We start from the raw sequence: 21128 nt of genomic DNA, 5'->3' as shown, positions 1-21128 counted from the left end.
CTTAAGAAGCCATTTTAAGAAAACCCAAATCAGAGAAAAATGTTCTCTTGCTGTACCGGCCTTTGAAATCAAAGTCCAAGTTACCGGTTTCTGAATTCTCACAGACACTAATTTGACTACACTCCCAAAATACACGCAAGTCTTAAGGAACTCTGGGAAGCTTGTTAAGAAAAAAAAATTTACTATAACTCATGTTTTGGGACGCAAATAAATTGTTATTCTTAATGCCTTAAAGGAGAGTTACTTACCAACTTTCTGTAAACACTTGCAGTATGTCAGATTATCTGAAATAATTTTTCCTAATTCAGGGAAATGCCAGCCATACCATTCTCTACACCGCATAATGTAGTTGTTTAGTTCTTTATCTAAGTCATCCAACAAGGCTGCAGGAGATTAAAATGAAAGAGAAAAGAGGAACTTAAAAGGGCTTTAAAAAACTAAAATATATATATATATATTTTTTTAAGATTTTTTAATTTCTTTATTCGACAGAGATAGAGACAGCCAGCGAGAGAGGGAACACAAGCAGGGGGAGTGGGAGAGGAAGAAGCAGGCTCATAGCGGAGGAGCCTGATGTGGGGCTCGATCCCATAACGCCGGGATCATGCCCTGAGCCGAAGGCAGACGCTTAACCGCTCTGCCACCCAGGCGCCCCTAAAAAACTAAAATATACATAAAATTTACCATTTAACCATTTTCAATTGTAGGTTTCAGTGGCATCAAGCACATTCACAATGAACAATCACCCACTATCCACTTCCAGAACTCTATCATCATCTACCAATGGAAACTCTGCATCCATTAAATACTAACACCTCACCCCCACATTCCCCCATCTCCTGTTCATCTCTTCTACTTCCCGTCTTTTATGAATCTGCCTGTTCTAGGTGCCTCCTAAGTGGAAATCACACAGCAGCTGTCTTCTTCATGTGGCTTATTTCTCAGCACGTTTTCAAAACTCATCCATGTTGTATTAGAACTTCCTTCCTTTTTAAGGTTTAAAAATAATAATTATCTATTATGTGTGTGTGCCCTATTTTGTTTATCCATTCATATGTTAGTGGGTTTTTAGGTTGTTTCCATTGTTTGGCTATTGTGAATAATGCTGCTATGAACACAGGCGTATATGTATCTGTGAGTACCTGCATTCAATTCTTTGGACTACATACCCAAAAATGCAATTGCCATTTAAAGGGATTTTTAAAATTGAAAACTAAGAGTTTGAGGTTTCCAAAATTCACTTAATGACATGGGAGAATAACCTATTAAAAAGCCAAGTGAAAAAAAGCACAATGCAAGAGATGCCACTTACTGATTTGCTTCATGGAAAAAGACAAATCTGTTAACATCACTAGTGTTAACTGACATTATTTCCAACTACTCAAATTATGCGTGGCTTCCCTTTTCTATTCTGCATTATCTAGTTTATTTATTTCACTATTAAAAATTCTAACTAATCTCCTTTTCCTTCCTCAACTAATAAAATTATAAAAGATACAGTTTAAAACAGCAAGAAAAAGTTACAAAGAATAGACAGATCAGACCCCACATGCACTATACTTACAAATTGCCTGAACAATCATGGTGTCCACTTTATCAGCACTAAACTTCAATCTATATCGGGACAAGCTGGGGATAAGGGGGGAAAATAAAAAATTACAGCATCTATGAAAAGAGTTTAACTAACATCTTAAAAAACTTTTTTTAAACCCAAATCCCTCTTGCTGAAGCTACATTAATTTTCCCAACATAGGAAAACCAGTTGAACAAGAATACAACATACAAAATTAGGAAATACACATTTAAAAAGAAAATACAAGCACGTGTGGGTGGCTTAAGTCAGCTGGGCATCTGCCTTTGGCCCAGGTCATATCCCAGGTCTGTGGGACTGAGCCCCACATAGGGGTCTCTGCTTGGCCGGGAGAGTCTGCTTCGCCCTCTGCCCCTCCCAACACATGCTTGCACACACTCTCTCTGTAAAATAAAATCTTAGAAGAAAATACACTGGTCCTGCTATAACCTGTATTTCTGAAATAGGAGTTAATTTGTGAAAGACAAACAGGATAATGCTGTGTAGTACAAATCATGTTGGCTCATATATGATTTTTACAGGGTTTCAAGGCTTTATATCAGCAGGTAAATAAAAGTGCAGCACTGTTAACACCTGAAAGTAAAAAGCCATGGAGGAACAATATTGTACATAAGGTTTTCTTAATCTTGGCACTGTTAACAATGTGGGCCTGATAATTCTCTGTTGTACAGACCTAGTCTGTGCATTGTGGATGTTCCGCAATATTCCTGTCCTCAACCCATTATGTTAGCAGAGACCTGACACCACCTCTGACAGCCAAAAATGTCTCTAGACATTGCCAAATGTCCTCTAAGGGATATTTAATTGCCCTTGATTGAGAACCACTACTATTACACAATGTCAATTAATCACAAGCTTGAATCTTGACTCAGTTTAGCTGTTTGTATGCTCTTAAAAATGCTTATTACAAAGTTATTCTTGATTTTTACGCATTTTTTTTAAAGATTTTATTTATTTATTCGACAGAGATAGAGACAGCCAGCTAGAGAGGGAACACAAGCAGGGGGAGTGGGAAAGGAAGAAGCAGGCTCCTAGCAGAGGAGCCTGATGTGGGGCTCCATCCCACAACACCGGGATCATGCCCTGAGCCGAAGGCAGACGCTTAACCGCTGTGCCACCCAGGCGCCCCGATTTTTACGCATTTTGCTCATCTTTGTAACTCAACAGCTTTAACCCTCATTGATTTATGCTATTTTTTGTCCAAAGGTGCAGACCTCTACTTATTTTAGTATTCCTTTAATATAAATTTAACATGTCTTTTTAACTGTATTTATAAGGCTATTTTTGGTAATGCTGTGGTTATGAAGTTGCACAGGTTTTTAATCCTATTTTTCTTCACTGAAAAGTCCTGTTATTTTAGTGCAATTTCACAGAACGCCAAGACACATATCACAGTACAGTAGAAATGCCTTTCTAATGGACCTCTGGTTAAACATGATAGGTCAGTGTGCTTCTCTTTGCCTTATTATAAAAGTCAATACAAATCAGAGTAAAACAAACAACAGATACACACAGAAGGAGATCACAGCAGACGAGAAAATTTGGGGAGATGAAAAGATGGAGGGACAGCAAATGACTCAGGAGAGATCAGAGAAGAGAAAAAAAGAGAAAGCCCAAGAATTGTGGGGCCCAACACTTGAAGGATAGAGAATGCCTATGAGGAGGATTGCCTGGGTTCCAATCCAGGCTTCATCACTTACCAGGTGAACTGATTTTGGGCATCAGATTCATCTATAAAATGAGGATACTACTACTACTACTACCTTCCTCGTAAGATTATTATGAGAATTAAATTATATTTGTAATATGCTTAAACCAGTGCAACACAATTACTTATTACAAAGGAGTAAGTGGACTTTACTTTCCAGTAAATCTCACCTGTGTGCCAATCCAAGACACATAGCTGCCATTTCACGTGGTTCTACTCCAGGGATTAATCCATCCATCTGGGAACGGATTCCTCTCATAAGTTCATTAACAACAGGACTATGGATACAACTGAGATTCAGCTTTTCCTGTAAGAACAAGAACACTGTATTAATGAAATAAAAGTTTTGGGCACCTGGGTGGCTCAATCGGTTAAGCATCTGCCTCTGGCTCAGGTCATGATCACGGGGTCCTGGGATCAAATCCTGTGCTGGGGGGGGGTCCCCTGCTCAGTGGGGAGTCTGCTTCTCTCTCTGCCCCTCCCTCTCACTCATGTGTGCTCTCTCTCTCTCAAAATAAAGAAAATCTTTAAAAAAAAAAAAGAGAGAGAAAGAGAAATAACAGTTTTGGGGGCACCTGGATAGCTCAGTCAGTTAGGCATCTACCTTCGGGTCAGGTCATGATCCTGGGGTCCTGGGATCTAGCCCCACATTGGGCTCCCTGCTCAGTGAAGAGTCTGTTTTCCCTCTGCCCCCCTACCCCCCACTCACGCTTGCTCTCACTCACTCTCTCTCAAATAAATAAACGAAAAAAAAACTTTTTTAAAGGAAGTTTTCCTAAAGCCATTTAAAAATTAAAATAGCAGACTTACATGTTTCTCATTTAAAAAAAAATTCTCATTTCACATTTTTCTAGTGTTTGTACGAAGAATACTAAATGAAGATTTTGGGGGAGGGGGGTGGGGGAATGGGACGGGCCAGTGATGGGTATTACATGGTGCACTGGGTGTTATATGCAAGTAATGAATCATGGAACTTTACATCAAAAACTAGGGATGTACTGTATGGTGACTAACATAATAAAAAAATTATTATAAAAATAAAAAATATTATAAAAATAAATAAATAAATGCAGATTTTTAAAATAAGCACAATACAGTACTGTAAATGTACTTTCCCTTCCTTATGATTTTCCTTTTCCTTTTTTTTTTTTTTAAAGTAGGCTCCATGCCCATGTGAAGCCTAACCCAGGGCTTGAACTCAAGACCCTGAGATCAAAAGTCAAATGCTTAACCCCCTGAGCCACCCAGGTACTCCTTCAATGTTAAGTTTTTAAAACAGAGAAACTGGGGTCGCCTGGGTGGTTCAGGCAGTTAAGCATCTGACTCTTGGCTCAGGTCATGATCTCACGGTCGTGGGACTGGGCCCCGAGTCAGGCTCTGCGCTCACTGCGTAGTCTGCTTCAGATTCTCTCTCTCTCCTGTGCACACTCGCTCTCTCAAATAAATAAATAGTATCTTAAAAAAAAATAAGAGAACTGAAAAAAAAATTAAAGATACCTATAATCCCACTATCTAGCAATCTGTTATTCTGTACTTACTATGCTGAAAATTTAATGGTTTTTTTTAAAGATTTTATTTATTTATTTCTAACAGAAAGAGAGAGCACAAGCAGGGGGAGCAAAGGGAGAGGGAGAGCAGGCTCCCCACTGAGCAAGAAGCCAGATGTGGGACTTGATCCCAGGACCCTGGGATCATGACCTGAGCTGAAGGCAGATGCTTAAACCCACTAAGCCACCCAGGGGTCCCTAAAATTTAATGGTTTTTAACAGAAAATTACAAACTAAGACTTGTAGGCACTTCAAAGAATGAAGACAGAGATTAACATCATCACAGAAAACTTCACTACTTACCAGACAGTACTGGAAATAACTGAACTTCTTAAATTCACAATCCTGACCTAAAAAAGACCCTCAAATCCCCTTAGCACTTTACTAACTAAGATGACCTACAACATAATATAAACCTTACTTTAAAAATCAGAGGTATGCTCATAAACACAGTAATTAACCTGTCACTATAATATCTACTATATCTACTATAATCCCTGAAAGATCAACTATCATAACCAGCTCTCAAACTGTTCTGCTTTTTATGCTTGGGAACCCATTTTTCCAGTCTTTCCACTTTCATCTCCAGAGACTCTACCCCCTGCTAAAGTTTTCCACTAAAACACATACACTACAAAGAAATGTCATGCCCTCATTCCTGCTGAAAGAAAAATGTGACTAAACAAAAACATGGCAGGATATACATACTGTTAACAGATTATCTCTGAGTGTCAGGTTAAAGCTAATTTTTATTACTTTTGGGGGCTATTAATATTTTCTACAACAAACAGGCATTACTTGTATGTATTTAGTCCTGATAATCAAATTGGAAATTATTCTATAGCCTAGGGAAAAAAGATCAAGTACGAGAACTTATAACAAACTAAATACAAAGACTAGGCTTTGTAGTTACTATGCTGTACGATGAGTTCTGATTAGCAGGCATGAAAACCATACTCACCTTTATGACCCCTCCTAGTTTAGCATCAGCTACAGCCAGAGGTTCATGGGCTTCTTTTACTATTTTCTTCAGAACTTTTTTCAGCTGTTTATTGATTTTGCCCTCCATCAGAGCTGTGAATGCTTTTCAGGAAAAAGAAAAACAAAAGAGTGAACTCTCAAGTTTTTTTTTTTAATTTTAATAACTTCAAGATCTCATTTAAACTTAAAGAATAAAGCAAAATAAACACTTCCTTTCAAAAAGTCTGAATTTAACATTCTAAAATGAAATGATGAATGCAGAAAACACTGAAGGAGTTACACATTTCACAGTCCCATCTAACCTTCCCACCCTCATTTCAGCTCTGGAATGAGGAGTTAAAGGCAGATCCAGCACTCCTTTCCTCATGTCATATGAAATTTACTCTCGAACCCAGACAGAGCTAGAATCATAAAATGTTAGAAACAATCTATTTTGGAATGACAAAGAGATTCACTCTCCAATGTCACTGTAGACAGACTGGCCTGATGCTCTATGAAATATCCCAAAATCCTGTCAAGACTGTGGTGAAAAAGTGCATTCATTTGGAAGGTCCTGCTGCAGTCAGTGTAAGCATGCCTGAGTGGAGGCTTTACTAATTCCAGATCCAGATATGTCATCAGGCCTCTGCTTGTGATGGAGAACTCCAGTGATGGAGAACTCACTACTCAAAGGCAGACTATTCAACCTGGGACTGCTTTCATTTTGGCAGGTTCTAAATCAGGTACTTTGTAACTCCCACCCTTCCTTAGGCCTACACTTAGGGTCTTCTGGACCCACGTGGACTAACATCTCTTCTGCTATCTGTCAGAGTTTTGGCTAAATTTGAAGTATGCCTGTCAGGAAGAAGCCGGCCACAATTTCTAAGGCCAGGCAGTTTATGCTTAATCAGCCAGGTACATTCTCTTTCCTCCTGACCACATCTCCATCCATTTGAGTTACAAGACCTGGCAAGATGAAAGGTGAGGACAAAAATCACCTAGCTACCACACAGCTCTTACAGAGGTCACCACATTCTAAGAAGCTGAGTCTCATGCTACTTTTCTCAGGTTATAATCTTTTACATATCATACTGTATAACACTGACTCCTTATAACCCACCTTTCTAGTAAGAGTTATATTCTTTCAAATTTTTAATCTTTTAGAATTAAAAAATTTTATTCAACTTCTAGCTTCTAGTTCTCAGTCTTCCATATCATCTTTTACATTTTAATCTAGTGTTTTCCTTTTTAAAAATTTCTTGTAAGCTAAAATTTCTCTAGATATAACATTTACATTTACCTTCCCTTTATTATTAAAAAGCCTGTTAATTACTCTTCATAATATACATTTTTAAAAGACGGCAGAAATGGTGACAAGGTAAAGGGAAAACTGAGTCTTCTCTCTACTTCACTAGCCACTTTTCAGCTTCCCCTATTAATCTTCCCACTTCATCCAGTATAGGCTGGTACCAAATTTTTCACAACTTGAAAATCAGACTGTAAAAATAAAGCTCTCCAAACAAACGGTATATCTTAACTTCTAGGATCAATATAAATTCTTTTTTTAAAAAAGATTTATTTTAGAGAGAGAGCGAAAGTAAGTGCTTGCTCAGGGGGGAGGGGCAGAGGGAGAGAGAGAGAGTCTTTTTTTTTTTTTAAGATTTTATTTATTTATTCGTTAGAGATAGAGACAGCCAGCGAGAGAGGGAACACAAGCAGGGGGAATGGGAGGGGAAGAAGCAGGCTCACAGCGGAGGAGCCTGATGTGAGGCTCGATCCCATAACGCCGGGATCATGCCCTGAGCCGAAGGCAGACGCTTAACCGCTGTGCCACCCAGGCGCCCCAGAAAGAGTCTTAAACAGACTCCACACCGACACCCAGCTCCATCTCATAATCTGAGCTGAAACCAAGAGTTGGGTATTTAACCAACTGTACCAACCAGGTGCCTTTAAATTCTTTAAAAAAAAAAAATTGACCTTTTATTTTTGTCTTTTAAAAGTTTATTTAAGTAATCCCTACACCCAGCTGGGGCTCAAACTCATGACCCTGAGATTAAGAGTCACATGCTCTTCCAACTGAGCCAGCCAGGAACCCCAAAGACTTTTTTTTTTTTTTTAAAGTAAGCTACATGAGGCTTGAACTCACAACTCTGAGACCAAGAGTCTCATGCTCTACGGACTGAGCCAGCCAGGTGTCCCCCAATATAAATTCTTGATATCACAAACCATCAGACTGTTTCTTAGGCTATGGGGTTTTTAAATGCATACTATGGTATCTATAACCATTCAGTTTGGGCTCTGTCACATCAAAATCTCTTTGTAACAGGTAGTGTGAAGTTAATTCCCAGGAAAGACTGCCCTTTTAATAAGGTGATATTTGAGTTTCTGGTAAAAACAGATGGGAAAAGGCAGACAGAGCCCACTACTTTCATTTCTTTACCCAAAATATTTATGTGCTAGAATCCTGGAATTTGATGGTGAAGAACAATGTAGTCTCTGCCCTCATGGCAGGTAGAACGGCAGGGGGTGGGAGGTGGGGTGGCAGCTGGAGTTGACTTTAAATTCTCACCTACCATGGAGAGAATGGTCTTAAGGAATTTACATTATTTTAAGGAATATCCAGAGCTCAGGAGGAAAAGGAGACATCCCTCAAGCCTCAAGTTTCCTATCAACAGTGATTAACATCTATCCCACAGAACTGCTTCAAGGATTTAACAACAATTTTGAAATGATGGGTACAAAACCTGGCAACCACTACATGATCGATATATTAGATTAATAGTAATGCTCCATGTTTGGGTAGAAATTGGATCTATCCATTTAATAAGGACTGGTCAGAAACATCTCAAAAGATTAAAGAGGTAATATGCAAAAAGGAATTCAAAAGAAGCCACTTGGGATAAGGGGCTGCTGCACTTTACAACTCCAGCAGAAGTTCAAATCAGACTATGTGAATAATGCCCCCCTCCCAAGTTGGAGAACAGCAAACACAATCTCACTCGGGGTCTTAACAAAATTCTACCCATATAATTTTAAAGCTGTGATGAATAGATCTTTTAAAAAATTCTCCAGGCAGGAGTGCCTGGCTGGCTCAGTTGGATGAGTATGTGACTCTTGATCTTGGGGTCATGAGTTCAAGCCCCACATTGGATGCAGGGATTATTAAAAAATAAAAAAATAACAAAATAACAAAAAAACCTCCAGGCAAAAATTATCATAGCTGTGCTTTAATGGCTCTATGAGGCTTTAATTACTGATTTACTGATGAAGCAGTCCTAGAACTATTTTTAAAAATTAAAAAATTGGCCCCATTTTTGGGTCTTCCTTCATCTACTCTTCTGCCAACGTTGGGGCAGCCCATTAATATTCCATAATGTTTAGTTACATTCCTAATTTTTATAAGAGAATTCTACCCTTTCTCTTGGGGCTAATGAACAAAATTATTTGGGTCTGTGAAATTCTTGCCTAATTATATGCCATATTCTTCCTTATGGTCCTACATTTTCAAATTATATCCCCAAGCAGTTGGGTGATTTGATATATGGAACTTAAGCAACTGAAAAAGGCATAAGCAGAATTTAATATCCAGTCTGGTCTTCCCTAACATTAAAAAACAAAAACAAAAACTTGAGACCAACTGACTACTAAAAGCCAAGCCTAATTAATAAACCCTATTGTCTGTTCTCCCATCATGAGGACTAGTTGAAGGACAGGAGTCATCCCTTCTTCATGCCTCCTTCAGATTAACTCTTAAACGTAGGTGTAGTTTTTGCATTTAAAAAAAAAACCACCATACATACAAAAGCGTATCAGTTTTCCTAAAACCTTTAATAATATTGTGCTCTTCTGAACTAAAAGTGTATACTTCTGGAGAGCTGCTTTTTTTATTATTTCAACTGTGAATCCTGGCTAGTCTCAACTTTACCCTTGGATTAAAATGATCAGAGAGCTGTGTACTTGACTACATTACCTTGGTCCCTTGTAGAACAGCTTTTACTGAATTGTGCTTCAGCATTATGCTGTTGGTTTCCACAGGGAGATCAATTTAACCACTTCTCACCTCTCATCACATGGGGGGAAACAAGCCCTATGGTGAAAAAAGCTAACTCAATGTTGTCTCAGTGGTAGTGACGAATTTGAGTTAGATCACTTAAATTCAATTCCAAAAAGAATGCATCATTGACAACATTGAATAAGGTTAACTCAGGCAACTGAAGCAAATAATCTTTTGATAAGGATAATCAACTGACAAGATTAAAAACAAAACCCAAAAAGCTAGTCTTCCACTTTACCTGCTAATGCTTCCGCTGTATCCTGAAATTTCTCAAAATGTTTTAGCTTTACTCTAGAAGAAAAAAAAAAAAAAAGAAAAGTTATGAGGGCATATTGATTGTGCAAACACCATGTATTTAGGAAAGAGGTTTTGGACTGTTCCCAAAGCACAACCAGCAAAATAAACTTTCCCATCACTGGGCATCAGGGTGCAAAGTTAGATAAATTCTTCTTAAAATAACCGGTTTCTCTAGTTAGTAATGTCTGGGCTACTACAGAAGTTGTAGGTTTTGAAGGAAAATGAACATCAGCAAAGAGGTTTGATACCACATCTCAACCACAGGAAAGATGCTGAAGCTTCAACATAACCTCTGCTGTTAAAAGCTGGACACAAATCCTTGTATTATGGAGAACAGAAGAGACCTTAGAAAAGGTATTAAGAGTCCCTCTTAAAGTCAGGAATCTCACAACAATCATTTGCCCATCTAGTACAAATGCCATTAAGAAATAGCTTATCATCAAATCTGATACCTATTACCCTTATTTTACCCTCTTTCCCCCATACAGGGTATAGGCAAGGTAACATCATTTTATATTGAAACAAAAATATACCATTAATTCATAATTCATTGTTGTCTCAGTGGTAGTGACGAATATTTGAGTTAGATCATATATATTCAGTTCCAACAAGAATACATCATTGACAACAATGAATCAGGTTAACTCCGCCAAATGAAGCATACAGCCCTTGAAAAATACAAACTTGTCTTCTATTGTGTCTAAAATAGTGTTGTTTTAAGGAAGACTTTCTTACCTTCCAGGGAACAAAAACCCTGGTGGGTCCCTTAAATACACACAACAACACAAAGCTTTTAGGTAATTTCATCTTATTTTGCCTCACCCCCCCCATTTCCATCTTCTTTCTGAAGTGGCATTTGTTCATCTCTGTATGCCTGCATAATGCATATAGAGCTATAAAAAAACACTGCAAAAATGGGATCACATTATACATATTCTAAAGCATGGTTTCCCTGGTATATATCACTGATCTCTCTCCAAGTCAATAAGAGATCTATAGATATACTACAATTTATTCAGTAATTCCATTACTTGGGGCCCCTGGTTGGCTCAGTCAATAGAGCATGTGACTCTTAGATCTCAGGGTCATGAGTTCAAGACCCACACTGGGTGTAGAGATTAAAACAACAACAACAGGGGCCCCTGGGTGGCTCAGTCAGTTGAGTCTGACTCCTTATTTCGGCTCAGGCCATGATCTCAGGGTTGTGGGATCGTGCCCCATGTCAGGCTCTATGCTCACCATGGAGCCTGCTTGTCCTTTTCCCTCTGCTCCCCCACCCCACTCGCAGGCTCTCTCTCTAAAATAAATAAATAAAATCTTAAAAACATCACCACCACCACCAACAAACACCAACTAAATGTTAACTGCTAAATTCTTAGTTTCAAGACGGCTTACATTTTATTTGCTTTCTCTGGAGTTTCAAATTCTTTCCACAAACTATCAACCTCTTGAAGTTTCTTCTCATTCAAAACCTGTAAAAATTTTTAAATAATTTTATTTAAATGGCATAGCTTAGGCATACATAACTACACACAAAATACAACTGCATATGTAAAATTATAGTGTGGAAGCTATTTTTCTCAGTGAAGTAACAAACCATTTTCTTACCCACCATAAGTTTTTGGACAAATTAGTGGCTCAAACAGCCCATTTAGTAACGGGATGGAATTCAGTTGAGGTCTCTGTTGAAAACTTCCTATTCTGAAGGAGCCACTAACCCCTTCACAAAGCATATCATATTCATAGAACATCGAAAGACTTTTATCTGCCTACTTTCTAGAGTAAGTAGTTAAGTTTTATTTACTGCTACAATCATCCTAACATGAACGTATTACAGATGGATTTCTCTAAAACTAAGATACCATCAATTTTAAGATACATCCTGCTACAAGAAAACTTAAAATGCAAAGAAAAGAAAGGTACACTTTAAATCTACGAAAAAGTCATTAACATTTAGGTATATATATATTCTTTAAGGCTTTCTGACCGTCTTTACATTTTATGTATACATACCTTTAGGTATCAGACTGTACCACTTAGCATAACATGGACACAATTCTAGGTTTTAACAATCTAGAATTGAACTGTATGAATATACCATCATTTTATTCCCTTACAGATGTTTAGGGTTTTTCTAAATTTTCCTAATTCTCCTTCCGAAAACAGTTTTGTACGTATATATGTTATATTTCTACAGGGCATATTTTACTGGAAGTGGAGTTAATTATCACATAGGAAATGCATTACTTTACATTTGACAGATGCTACCAAATTGCTTTCAAGAGAGTCTATTAGTTTCACTTAAATCAAGAGTTAATAAAACTTATTTCCCTATACTCTCATCAATACCCAATGTAGTAAGTCAACTTCCCAAGTATAACATAGGGTAGAATCAATCCTAAAGTGTACTTCCCCCATATTTAACATTCTTGAAATTGGGATGCCTTACAATTGATGGGATGTAAGTTTAAGTTGCAGTGTAAAATAATGGCATTAAATTTGGTGAAGTAAAGTGCAAATAGATATTATGCATGTCTTATGGGGGGAAAAACCCAGCTGATAAATTAAAAACTATACTGATAAACACTTCATCAAATCTGTATCATCACAGAATATTTACAAAATAAGATTCATTGCCCAGTTATAGTCTAGTATATATTTTTGTGATAAAGCATGAATATGACACTGCAAATTGCACTTAATTTCTGCCAGAGTGTGGCAGGATTATATCACATGTAGCTGAACTGATATATTTACAGAACTTGAAAAGTTGGTCAAAATAAATCAAACCGAAAAAACTTAGAAACCAGAGTAAGAAAGAGCAGTAAATGATCCCAAAGCGTAGTGTTTATATTTAAAAATTACAGGGTGCCTGGGTGGCTCAGTCGTTAAGTGTCTGATCCTGGGATCAAGCCCCACATCAGGCTCCCTGCTAGCAGGGAGCCTGCTACTCCCTCTCCCACTCCCCCTACTTGTGTTTCCTCTCTTGCTGTTGTGCACGCACAGGCTCTCTCTCAAATAAACAAATATTAAATAAATAAATAAATAAATAAATAAGAATTACCAGCTGGGGCACCTGGCTGGCTCAGTCGGCAAAGTATGTGACTCTTGGCAGAGTTCGTGGTTCTTGAACTCAGGGCTGTAAATTCAAGCCCCAGACTGGGCACAGAGTTTACGTAAAATCTTTACACACATAGGGGTGCCTGGGTGGCACAGCGGTTAAGCGTCTGCCTTCGGCTCAGGGCGTGATCCCAGCGTTATGGGATCGAGCCCCACATCGGGCTCCTCCGCTGTGAGCCTGCTTCTTCCTCTCCCACTCCCCCTGCTTGTGTTCCCTCTCTCACTGGCTGTCTCTATCTCTGTCGAATAAATAAATAAAATCTTAAAAAAAAAATCTTTACACACATAAATTACAAAAATTTACATGTCTCTCTCTCCCCCCCCATGCTCACTCTTTCTCTTTTTCAAACCTTCACGAAAAATTACAAGCCACTAACAGTTCCATTTTGCCTGAGAACTTAAGAATCCAAAGACATTCCAGCAAATCTTATGAATGCACTGAAACACGAATTCTGTTATTTTCTGATAAAGGAAGTTCACAGAACAGTCCTGACTTTTGGAAATAGTTTGTCCAGAGAATGCCACTAACCATACCCAAAGTTCAGGAACTGTTGAGAGGATATGTACCGAACAGGGGATATGACTCATGCGTAAAATTTACATTTTTTTCTAGTTGAAAAGCAAGTATATTTGGAGATAACATCTGGGTAACAATCGGCATATTCAAGAGATATTATCAGCATTCTTAAAGTAACAAAGGAAATGTAATGGAAACATTCATGACTACGCAAAGGTCTCCAAAGACTGTTATGACAAATAAAACCTTGCTACTCTATGTTCCCGATTGTGCTACAACATATTTAAGAGAAAATTACTAATAAAGGCCGTCTGAACGAAATAAAATTAGAAATGCTACATTTCCTGAAAAATACGCCTCAAATTTTAGTCATTCATTTTCACACAGAGAAATCTGAAAACATTTGTATACAAAATCCATTTTAAGTTCATTTTGGATTAAGATGGAATTATTTCCACTCCCAAGTAGAAATGGTGCACAGTTACTGCCATTAAAATCTTTATCTTATCCGTACTATAGAGACCAAGATGCAGTCACTCCTGTCAAGCAGTAACATGTCAAGGAGTAATGCAAGCAACCAAGGACATTGCAGCTAAGACCAAATATTGCCGAACCAGCACCGGCTAGGACCCACTCAGAAACGACAACCAGCAGAAACAGAGGTTTGCCAATCAAGACTGAGTAAATCACTTTGGAAATGAAAGATTTTTGCAGCAAATGGTCAAGACCTTGTTAAATGCTGACCCTTTCACAGCTGACCACATCAGAAAGGTAGCTGCCACCGAAGGCCCTGCCCAACTGACCTCTGAACAAAATAGAGGATGGGGGGGGCTGGGTGGCTGAGTGGCTCAGTCGGCTGGGCGTCTGCCCTCAGCTCAGGTCATGATCCTCAGAGTCCTGGGATTGGGTCCCAGGTCAGGCTCCCAGCTCAGTGGAGAGTCTCATTCTCTGCCCCTCCCCTGGCTCATACACGTGTGTGTGTGCTCTCGCTCTCTCTCACACTCACTCTTTCGCTTTTTCAAATAAATAAATAAAAATCTTTAAAGAGAGAGAGATAGATCCTCCACTGCCTGACATAATAAGCAACTAGTGCTGTGAGCTGACCCAGACCAGACCCAGGCCTTAGCTCAACTGTGCAATGGAAGACTACATTAACTTCCTACCTCCAACTTCCCTTTTCTGTCTTGTGTAACTTGTGTTGTGCTTTGTTTTCTGTGATGAGTAAGAAGCCAAGTTAAACAGGTAGTGAAATGTCATCAAGTTTGGAGTCCTGCATTCTGATATATTAACCTTGCTTTGAAACTGAATAAAGTTGACATGGGGTTGGGGGAGAGATGACACTGTGGAAAGACACAACTTGTGTTTGCGCCTTCACCGTGTACTCACGACACATACCCGTTTACAAATAAAACTAAATAGATGGGACTTGCTTCAAAACAATGTGGGGAGGGGAATGGGAGAGAGAGGACCCACAAATGGATCTGTTGATGGTGTACATGGACGTTCTTTATAATCTTCTGTTTGTCTCCTTGAAATTTTTCACGATAAAGAGTAAAACACAAACATAAATGCCTCCCAGAGCACGCCAGATATTCCTGGAGTATCCTCCTCTATTCCAGACAGGCATGAAATTCATAAACAGCAAAGAGCACACTGTATCGAAAGTGTCCCTAATTTCCACTTAATTGGTTACTTTGAGATTTCCTATGTTTTATTTAAACATTTAATGCTAACTTTTTTTAGTTTTACTTCACAAACAAAATGGGTAAGTACTGTTTTTAAACTTGCGAGTTGTACAGGATGACGTGGAATAGTTTCAAATGCGAATTATTCAAAAAGGATACATGCAACATGCATTAGCTTCAAAAGCATGCTAAGTGAAAAAAGCAAGACACAAAAAACATTACTCCATTTACATGAAATTTCTAGAAATGACAAAATTATATAGACAGTGGTTGCCTAGAGCTGGGTCTGACTGACTTGCAAACACGCAGGAGGTAACTTTTTAGGAGGAAGTATTCTAAAACTGGATTGCAACTTGCACAGCTGTATAAATTTTACTAAAATGTATCAAACTGCATATTTACAATAGGTGGGTTATACATTATGTAAACTATACCCAATAAATGAAGCTGGAAAAACATACTGCTCAGTAATCATATTATACAAGAACTCTGGTATACACATAAAAGAAATCTCTTCTTCCAGGCCTTGAGGAAATGAACACACAACACTACACCACACAGCCGCACTACACAATGTGACTATTAAAATTTAAATGAATTAAACTAAAAATTCACTTCCACAGCTTTACTACCCAAATTTCAAGTGCTTAAATAGCGATGCAGGTAAAGTGCTAAATGGCTAAAACAGATTGCTAGTGGCAATCATACTGGGCAGCACAGCTACAAAAGGTCTGAGATGAGTAAAACTAGAAGACATGCCCTTAGTCTTACTATGTATGCCCCATGATACAGGGGCACAAATGGAGTTTCTACAATATTCTAAAAATGATAACAGTTTGCTTAGCACTGTCTTTGCATTCATATATAACCTTGTTAACATCCACGAATTTTTTACAAAGTATTTAAATCTTTGCGAATCACTCTTTATATGTGCATATATGTACACTAGATCATGATATAAAATGTGTTCCTTACTATGACCTGAGATTAAAAGTTTTAAAAAGTTCTTAAAGCATTCCCATTAAAGCATGAATTTAATGCAACCAATTTAATTTTATACCCCAGAATTCTGATTATGGGAAAAGGAGCTAATAACTTTGTACTATAGATCTGTTTTTTAACATAAACACCATAATATTCATCCTTTTAAAGTGCACAACTTACTTTTCAGTATATTTTCACAAAATTGTGCAACCACCACTAATTCCAGAACATTTTCTGTTCTATTTTATTAACAATAACTGCTATTAACTGAAATATTTGGAACTGAATCATTATTTCAATGTATTCAAGCCGTTAGTTATTTCTCTTAGGTTACTTAAACCATAAATCACAATAATTTTAAACAGTAATTTGCAAATGAATACCATTAAAAATGGCAAAAGAGTACTCAAGACTATTTTTATGGAGAATACTCGTCATTAAAAGAAATCAGTAGTTCAGCAAGAGACATGACTGAATATTTTATGACCCAGGGCCAGAAACCATACAACTGCTAAGCCAATTCCTTCCTACCATCAGGGCCAACCAATGGATTGTGCAGTTGCGCCTCCCTCTCTTCGTTCAGAACAGTATACCTGACATCTACTTAGATAAAATTCATCCATACACACTAATTCAAAATATGATAAACCATGCTGGCTAAGAAAATTTGGGGGCATGTGCAGAATTCTACTTAAGAATTTAGAAAAGACTGCAAAAAGCTGGGGAAAAGTAAAATAGACACACTCCCAGGCTGTAAAGCCTTTTACAGTCCCTTAAAATTTCTACTGCATTCAGACAACCCCTATGAGAAAAAAATAAGCAAAGCTAACTTTTGGCTTTTATTATTTTCTCTTAAAAATATTAAGTAATGCAACAAGTGCAAATGGAACTGTATTTTCAAATGTCTGAAAAAAAATAAAGTTAAAAGCTCCTCTAAATCAACATTTTGGAATGCTGATTTCAGATTATCTGCACTCATGCCACATACACGGTTTTTGATTCACAGAACCATACTATACACATTTTATCCAGCATTTTCACCGTATCAGCATATATATGAAAACTCTGTATTTCGTTGCTACATTTGTAGAGCTTAGAAAAAGTGCTGGCACATGGATAGCACTCAGTTTACCTCATTCTTTGGAACATCTCAATAGTATCCTACTACACCAAAGTCCTATTGTTCAATCAGCTCCGGGCTGATAATCTTTAAATTTCAAACTTTCCCTATTAAGACAACCAAATCTCAAACTGATTACCATCCGCCCAGATTTCTCCCTTAGGACTGAAACTTAAAACGACGATCGCATTTCCACGTCTAACCAACACCGCAAGTTTCACAGCCCAAACTGGACCTTTTTTAGTATTTCCCCCCCCGAAAAACCCCCAACAACCTCGTTTATTCTTCTCTTCCCCACCAACACGTACCCACTTACTCAACCCAGAACACACATTCTCCATTCATCAGCCAATCCCACCAGTTCTACCTTCAAAATTTCTCCTGGTATTTGTTTCCCCCCATACCAACCTTAACCCAAGCAATTTCATCTTGTCCTGATTAACGCAAAAATATTTCTGGTTCCTTTCTTGCCTCCTGTAATCTATTCTCCACACAGGAAAGGAGCTTCATTAAGAGACATCTTTATATCAGGTAATTTCCTCTGCTTAAAAGCTTTCAATCATTCCTCAAAAACACGCAGAGTAAACCCCAACTCCGTAACTTTACCTATGAAATTCTAATAAGGCTCTGCCCATCTATCTCACCCGGCCAAATCTTGTTAACACAGAACCAGGCGCCCCAAACGGCGCGGCCACGTGTTCACCGAAACACGCGCCTCCCAGGCTCAAAGCCTTCCCCTAACTTTCAAGGGAGGAGGACACAAACGGCACCCACGCGATCCTGAGCAGCGTCGTCCTCCCCTTCGTCTTTCCCTGTCCTCTCTTGCCCAACACCAGCCTTGCCTCTCCAACGGTTCTATCTGCAACTTACCTTAAAGATGGCGTAGCCGACGGAGGTTTCAAATAGCACCAACATGGTGAGGCCGGGTCAGGGCGCTGCGCGGCCCGCCGCGAGCTCGTATACCAGTGAAAAGAGACCAAACTTTTGGCCCCCAACGGCCTGCAAGGCCGCAGCAGGCCGAGCACAAACGCGCACGCCTTCTCGCAAAGAATCAGACCAGGTTGCCTAAACGTTCCAAACTGCACTGTGAGTAGAACACCAGAACACGCTTCTCCTAGGCTTCTGGGATATGACATCACTTCCGACAGATAGCGTGCCGTCACTTCCGTTATGTTCCCGCCAACCGGGTGGGAGGGGGAAGGGGGGTGGGGGAAAGAGAAAGAAAGCAAGTGTCGCGAGATTTCTTAGGGACTAAAGCGAGCTTTTAAGCGGTACGGAAACCGAGAGAGAAAGAACTTTGCTCTTTGATTATTATTTAAATTCCTATATGTGATATATTTTACCTTGAGAGAAATGCGGAGCTCTTTCGTCCGTTTGCCACAGGCATCTGGAATTTGGGAAATGCTAGCCGCTTAATTTTACTCCCTGGATAGCCCTGCCTTGAAGTGAAGATCTCAGGATGACACCATGACTGTCCCAGTATATGCGCGCCCTCCTGGCCGTTCTCTACTCTCTGGCCAAACTGATTTTTAGCACAGATGTCTTTCATGTATATGTAGGCCTCTCCCATTTTTGCTGCCATGATTCTAGGGTAGGCATTTAGACTTTACGTCCTTGTCTCAGTGGAATTTGCTTTTCTGGGAACTTTCAGTTTGAATGACTGATTTAAATACTCAGTTATTCCACAAGTCTGGCTTTCAGTAGGAGTTAAGTTTCCTTCCTCACTTTCCAGGCCTTATATGAAGATTGCCTGCAAACATTAAGTTGCAACCTGCTGAAAGTTTTGAAACACTTAAGTAACTTGATTTTTTTTTCAAGCAGCTCTGCAACCTAGAATCAAGACGAGTGAAAATCCTGGACTGAATAACAGAAAATATAAAAGTGGGGGGAAATCAAGGGATGGGGGAAGCTAAGGTACAGACAAGAGCATGGTTGATTATACTTGTAGGATTCAGTGTGGTCAGGGAGGCAAGAGAAGCCAAAATGGCTTGACTGGGAAAGGAAGGGTAGGTGGATGGAGTGGAAGCACTGCATCTGTTTGTGGCATTATATTATTTCACAATATATATCTTTTTTTGTCTAGTTTTCTTTCTTTTTTTTTTAAAGATTTTTTTTTTTAAGTAATCTCTACACCTGGTGTGGGGCTCAAACTTACAACCCCAGAATCAAAAGTCACATGCTCAACCGGTTTACTGAGCCATCCAGGTGCCCCTCTTTAAAAAATTCTTAACCATTTAATGAATGAATGTTTGCAGGAAGTATAATTCTTTTCCTTGCATCTAAAGCTTGCGTCCTTTACTCAAAGAGAAACGAAACCATTTATTCAATGAGAAACCTCTTTACTGTGGCTTCTCTGAAAAGTTGTCTTTGCACATTGCCATTTATATAATCAGCTCAGTGATGCATTAGTGCGGGGTTCAGAGCTGACTCTGGATTTGGATTTGGATCTTGGCCAAATACAGTAATTGTCTGAAAATTCCCTGTTGCAAGAGAAAAATAAGAGATTCAATAGTTGATTAAACAAAGTACTAGGTCAAGGGGATATAGCACAAAGTATGAGGAGAATATGGGAGAGTACAGATAACCCAGAAGAAGGACTTATAACTTTAGTAGTGGATTAACATGGTGAAATGACAAAGATAAGAAACATGGTTCTTTTGTTCTCTTCCCACCCTCCAGCCCCATCCCTGACCTAGCTAGAGTATAAGCTCCATGAAAGTTCAATCCTGGTTGCCCAGTACCAAGCTAGTATCTGACACATGGTAGGGTCTCCATAAATATGAGTAGTGATGAGTAAATGAATGACTGGAATGAATAAAAGGATTAATTTTCAAGGTGCTAATAGAGGCTCTGTGTACCTTTTAGACCCAACTGATATTAGCAAAAGATATCCTTTTGTTCAGAGACATCCCATGTGCCTTGTAATAAATAGGAGATGTTTGAATCTTTCATGTCATTCAAGTAAACATCTAAATAAACATTTTTTATGTAGTCAACAAATATGAGTGTTTACCCTCTGTCAGACATTCCTACAGACACTAAGGACATACCAGTGAACAAAATGGAAAAACCTCCATGCTTCGTGGAACTTATATTCTAGCAAGGGGAAACAAAATAAATATCTAGTATATTAGAGAGTACTAGATGCTACAGAGAAAAATAAAGCAGGATAGGGGAATAAGATATTCCTGGATTGAGGTGACATTTGAATAAATGACTTTAGGGAGCCAGCTCTCACGATATCTGGAGGAAGATTATTTCAGGCAAAGAGAACAGTTATTCAAAGATACCAAAGCAGGAGTGTGCCTGGTGTGTTCTCAGAACAGTATGACCAATATGACCGGTGTGGCAGTATTGGAGTGACGAGTAAGTGACCCCATTTAAAATTAATGAATTAACATTTTTATCGACATAACAATTAATATTTGTCTGTTTTCAATGCTCGTCATATGAGGTAATTCTCACAACAAAATTAGGCAGTAGGTTTATTATTACCCTCATTTGCCTTTTCAAAGAAGAACCCAAGACCACACAACCTTCTGCAC

General features: G+C 38.6%; 1 protein-coding gene and 2 non-coding genes across 4 annotated transcripts in view; all 3 read right to left on the bottom strand.

Moving 5' to 3' along the window:
• Positions 1-18726, bottom strand: part of NOP58 (NOP58 ribonucleoprotein) — a 28785-nt gene extending 10059 nt beyond the window's left edge. The window contains exons 1-7 of one of the 2 annotated variants that reach the window (XM_011224860.3): positions 18454-18726; positions 11553-11629; positions 10099-10151; positions 5808-5929; positions 3470-3606; positions 1565-1629; positions 249-383 (exon numbers count right to left, since the gene is read on the bottom strand). In XM_011224860.3, the coding sequence (XP_011223162.1) occupies positions 249-383; positions 1565-1629; positions 3470-3606; positions 5808-5929; positions 10099-10151; positions 11553-11629; positions 18454-18498 (634 nt within the window). In that variant the 5' untranslated portion in view covers positions 18499-18726. Of the gene's footprint in view, positions 1-248; positions 384-1564; positions 1630-3469; positions 3607-5807; positions 5930-9776; positions 9894-10098; positions 10152-11552; positions 11632-18453 lie in introns of those variants that run through there. The other variant, XM_011224861.3, reaches the window with a different exon arrangement.
• LOC117801319 lies at positions 9913-9999 on the bottom strand. Its single transcript, XR_004623837.1, has one exon. It is a non-coding gene; the product is annotated as a small nucleolar RNA SNORD70 (small nucleolar RNA).
• On the bottom strand, positions 10704-10792 carry LOC117801317. The gene has a single exon (XR_004623836.1). It is a non-coding gene; the product is annotated as a small nucleolar RNA SNORD70 (small nucleolar RNA).
• Positions 18727-21128: the final 2402 nt, after the last annotated feature.

Source organism: Ailuropoda melanoleuca, chromosome 2, assembly GCF_002007445.2.
Source record: "Ailuropoda melanoleuca isolate Jingjing chromosome 2, ASM200744v2, whole genome shotgun sequence".
NCBI lineage: Eukaryota > Metazoa > Chordata > Mammalia > Carnivora > Ursidae > Ailuropoda > Ailuropoda melanoleuca.
The sequence above is the reverse complement of the archived record's forward strand: the minus strand, read 5'-3'. Positions and strand labels throughout refer to the sequence as shown.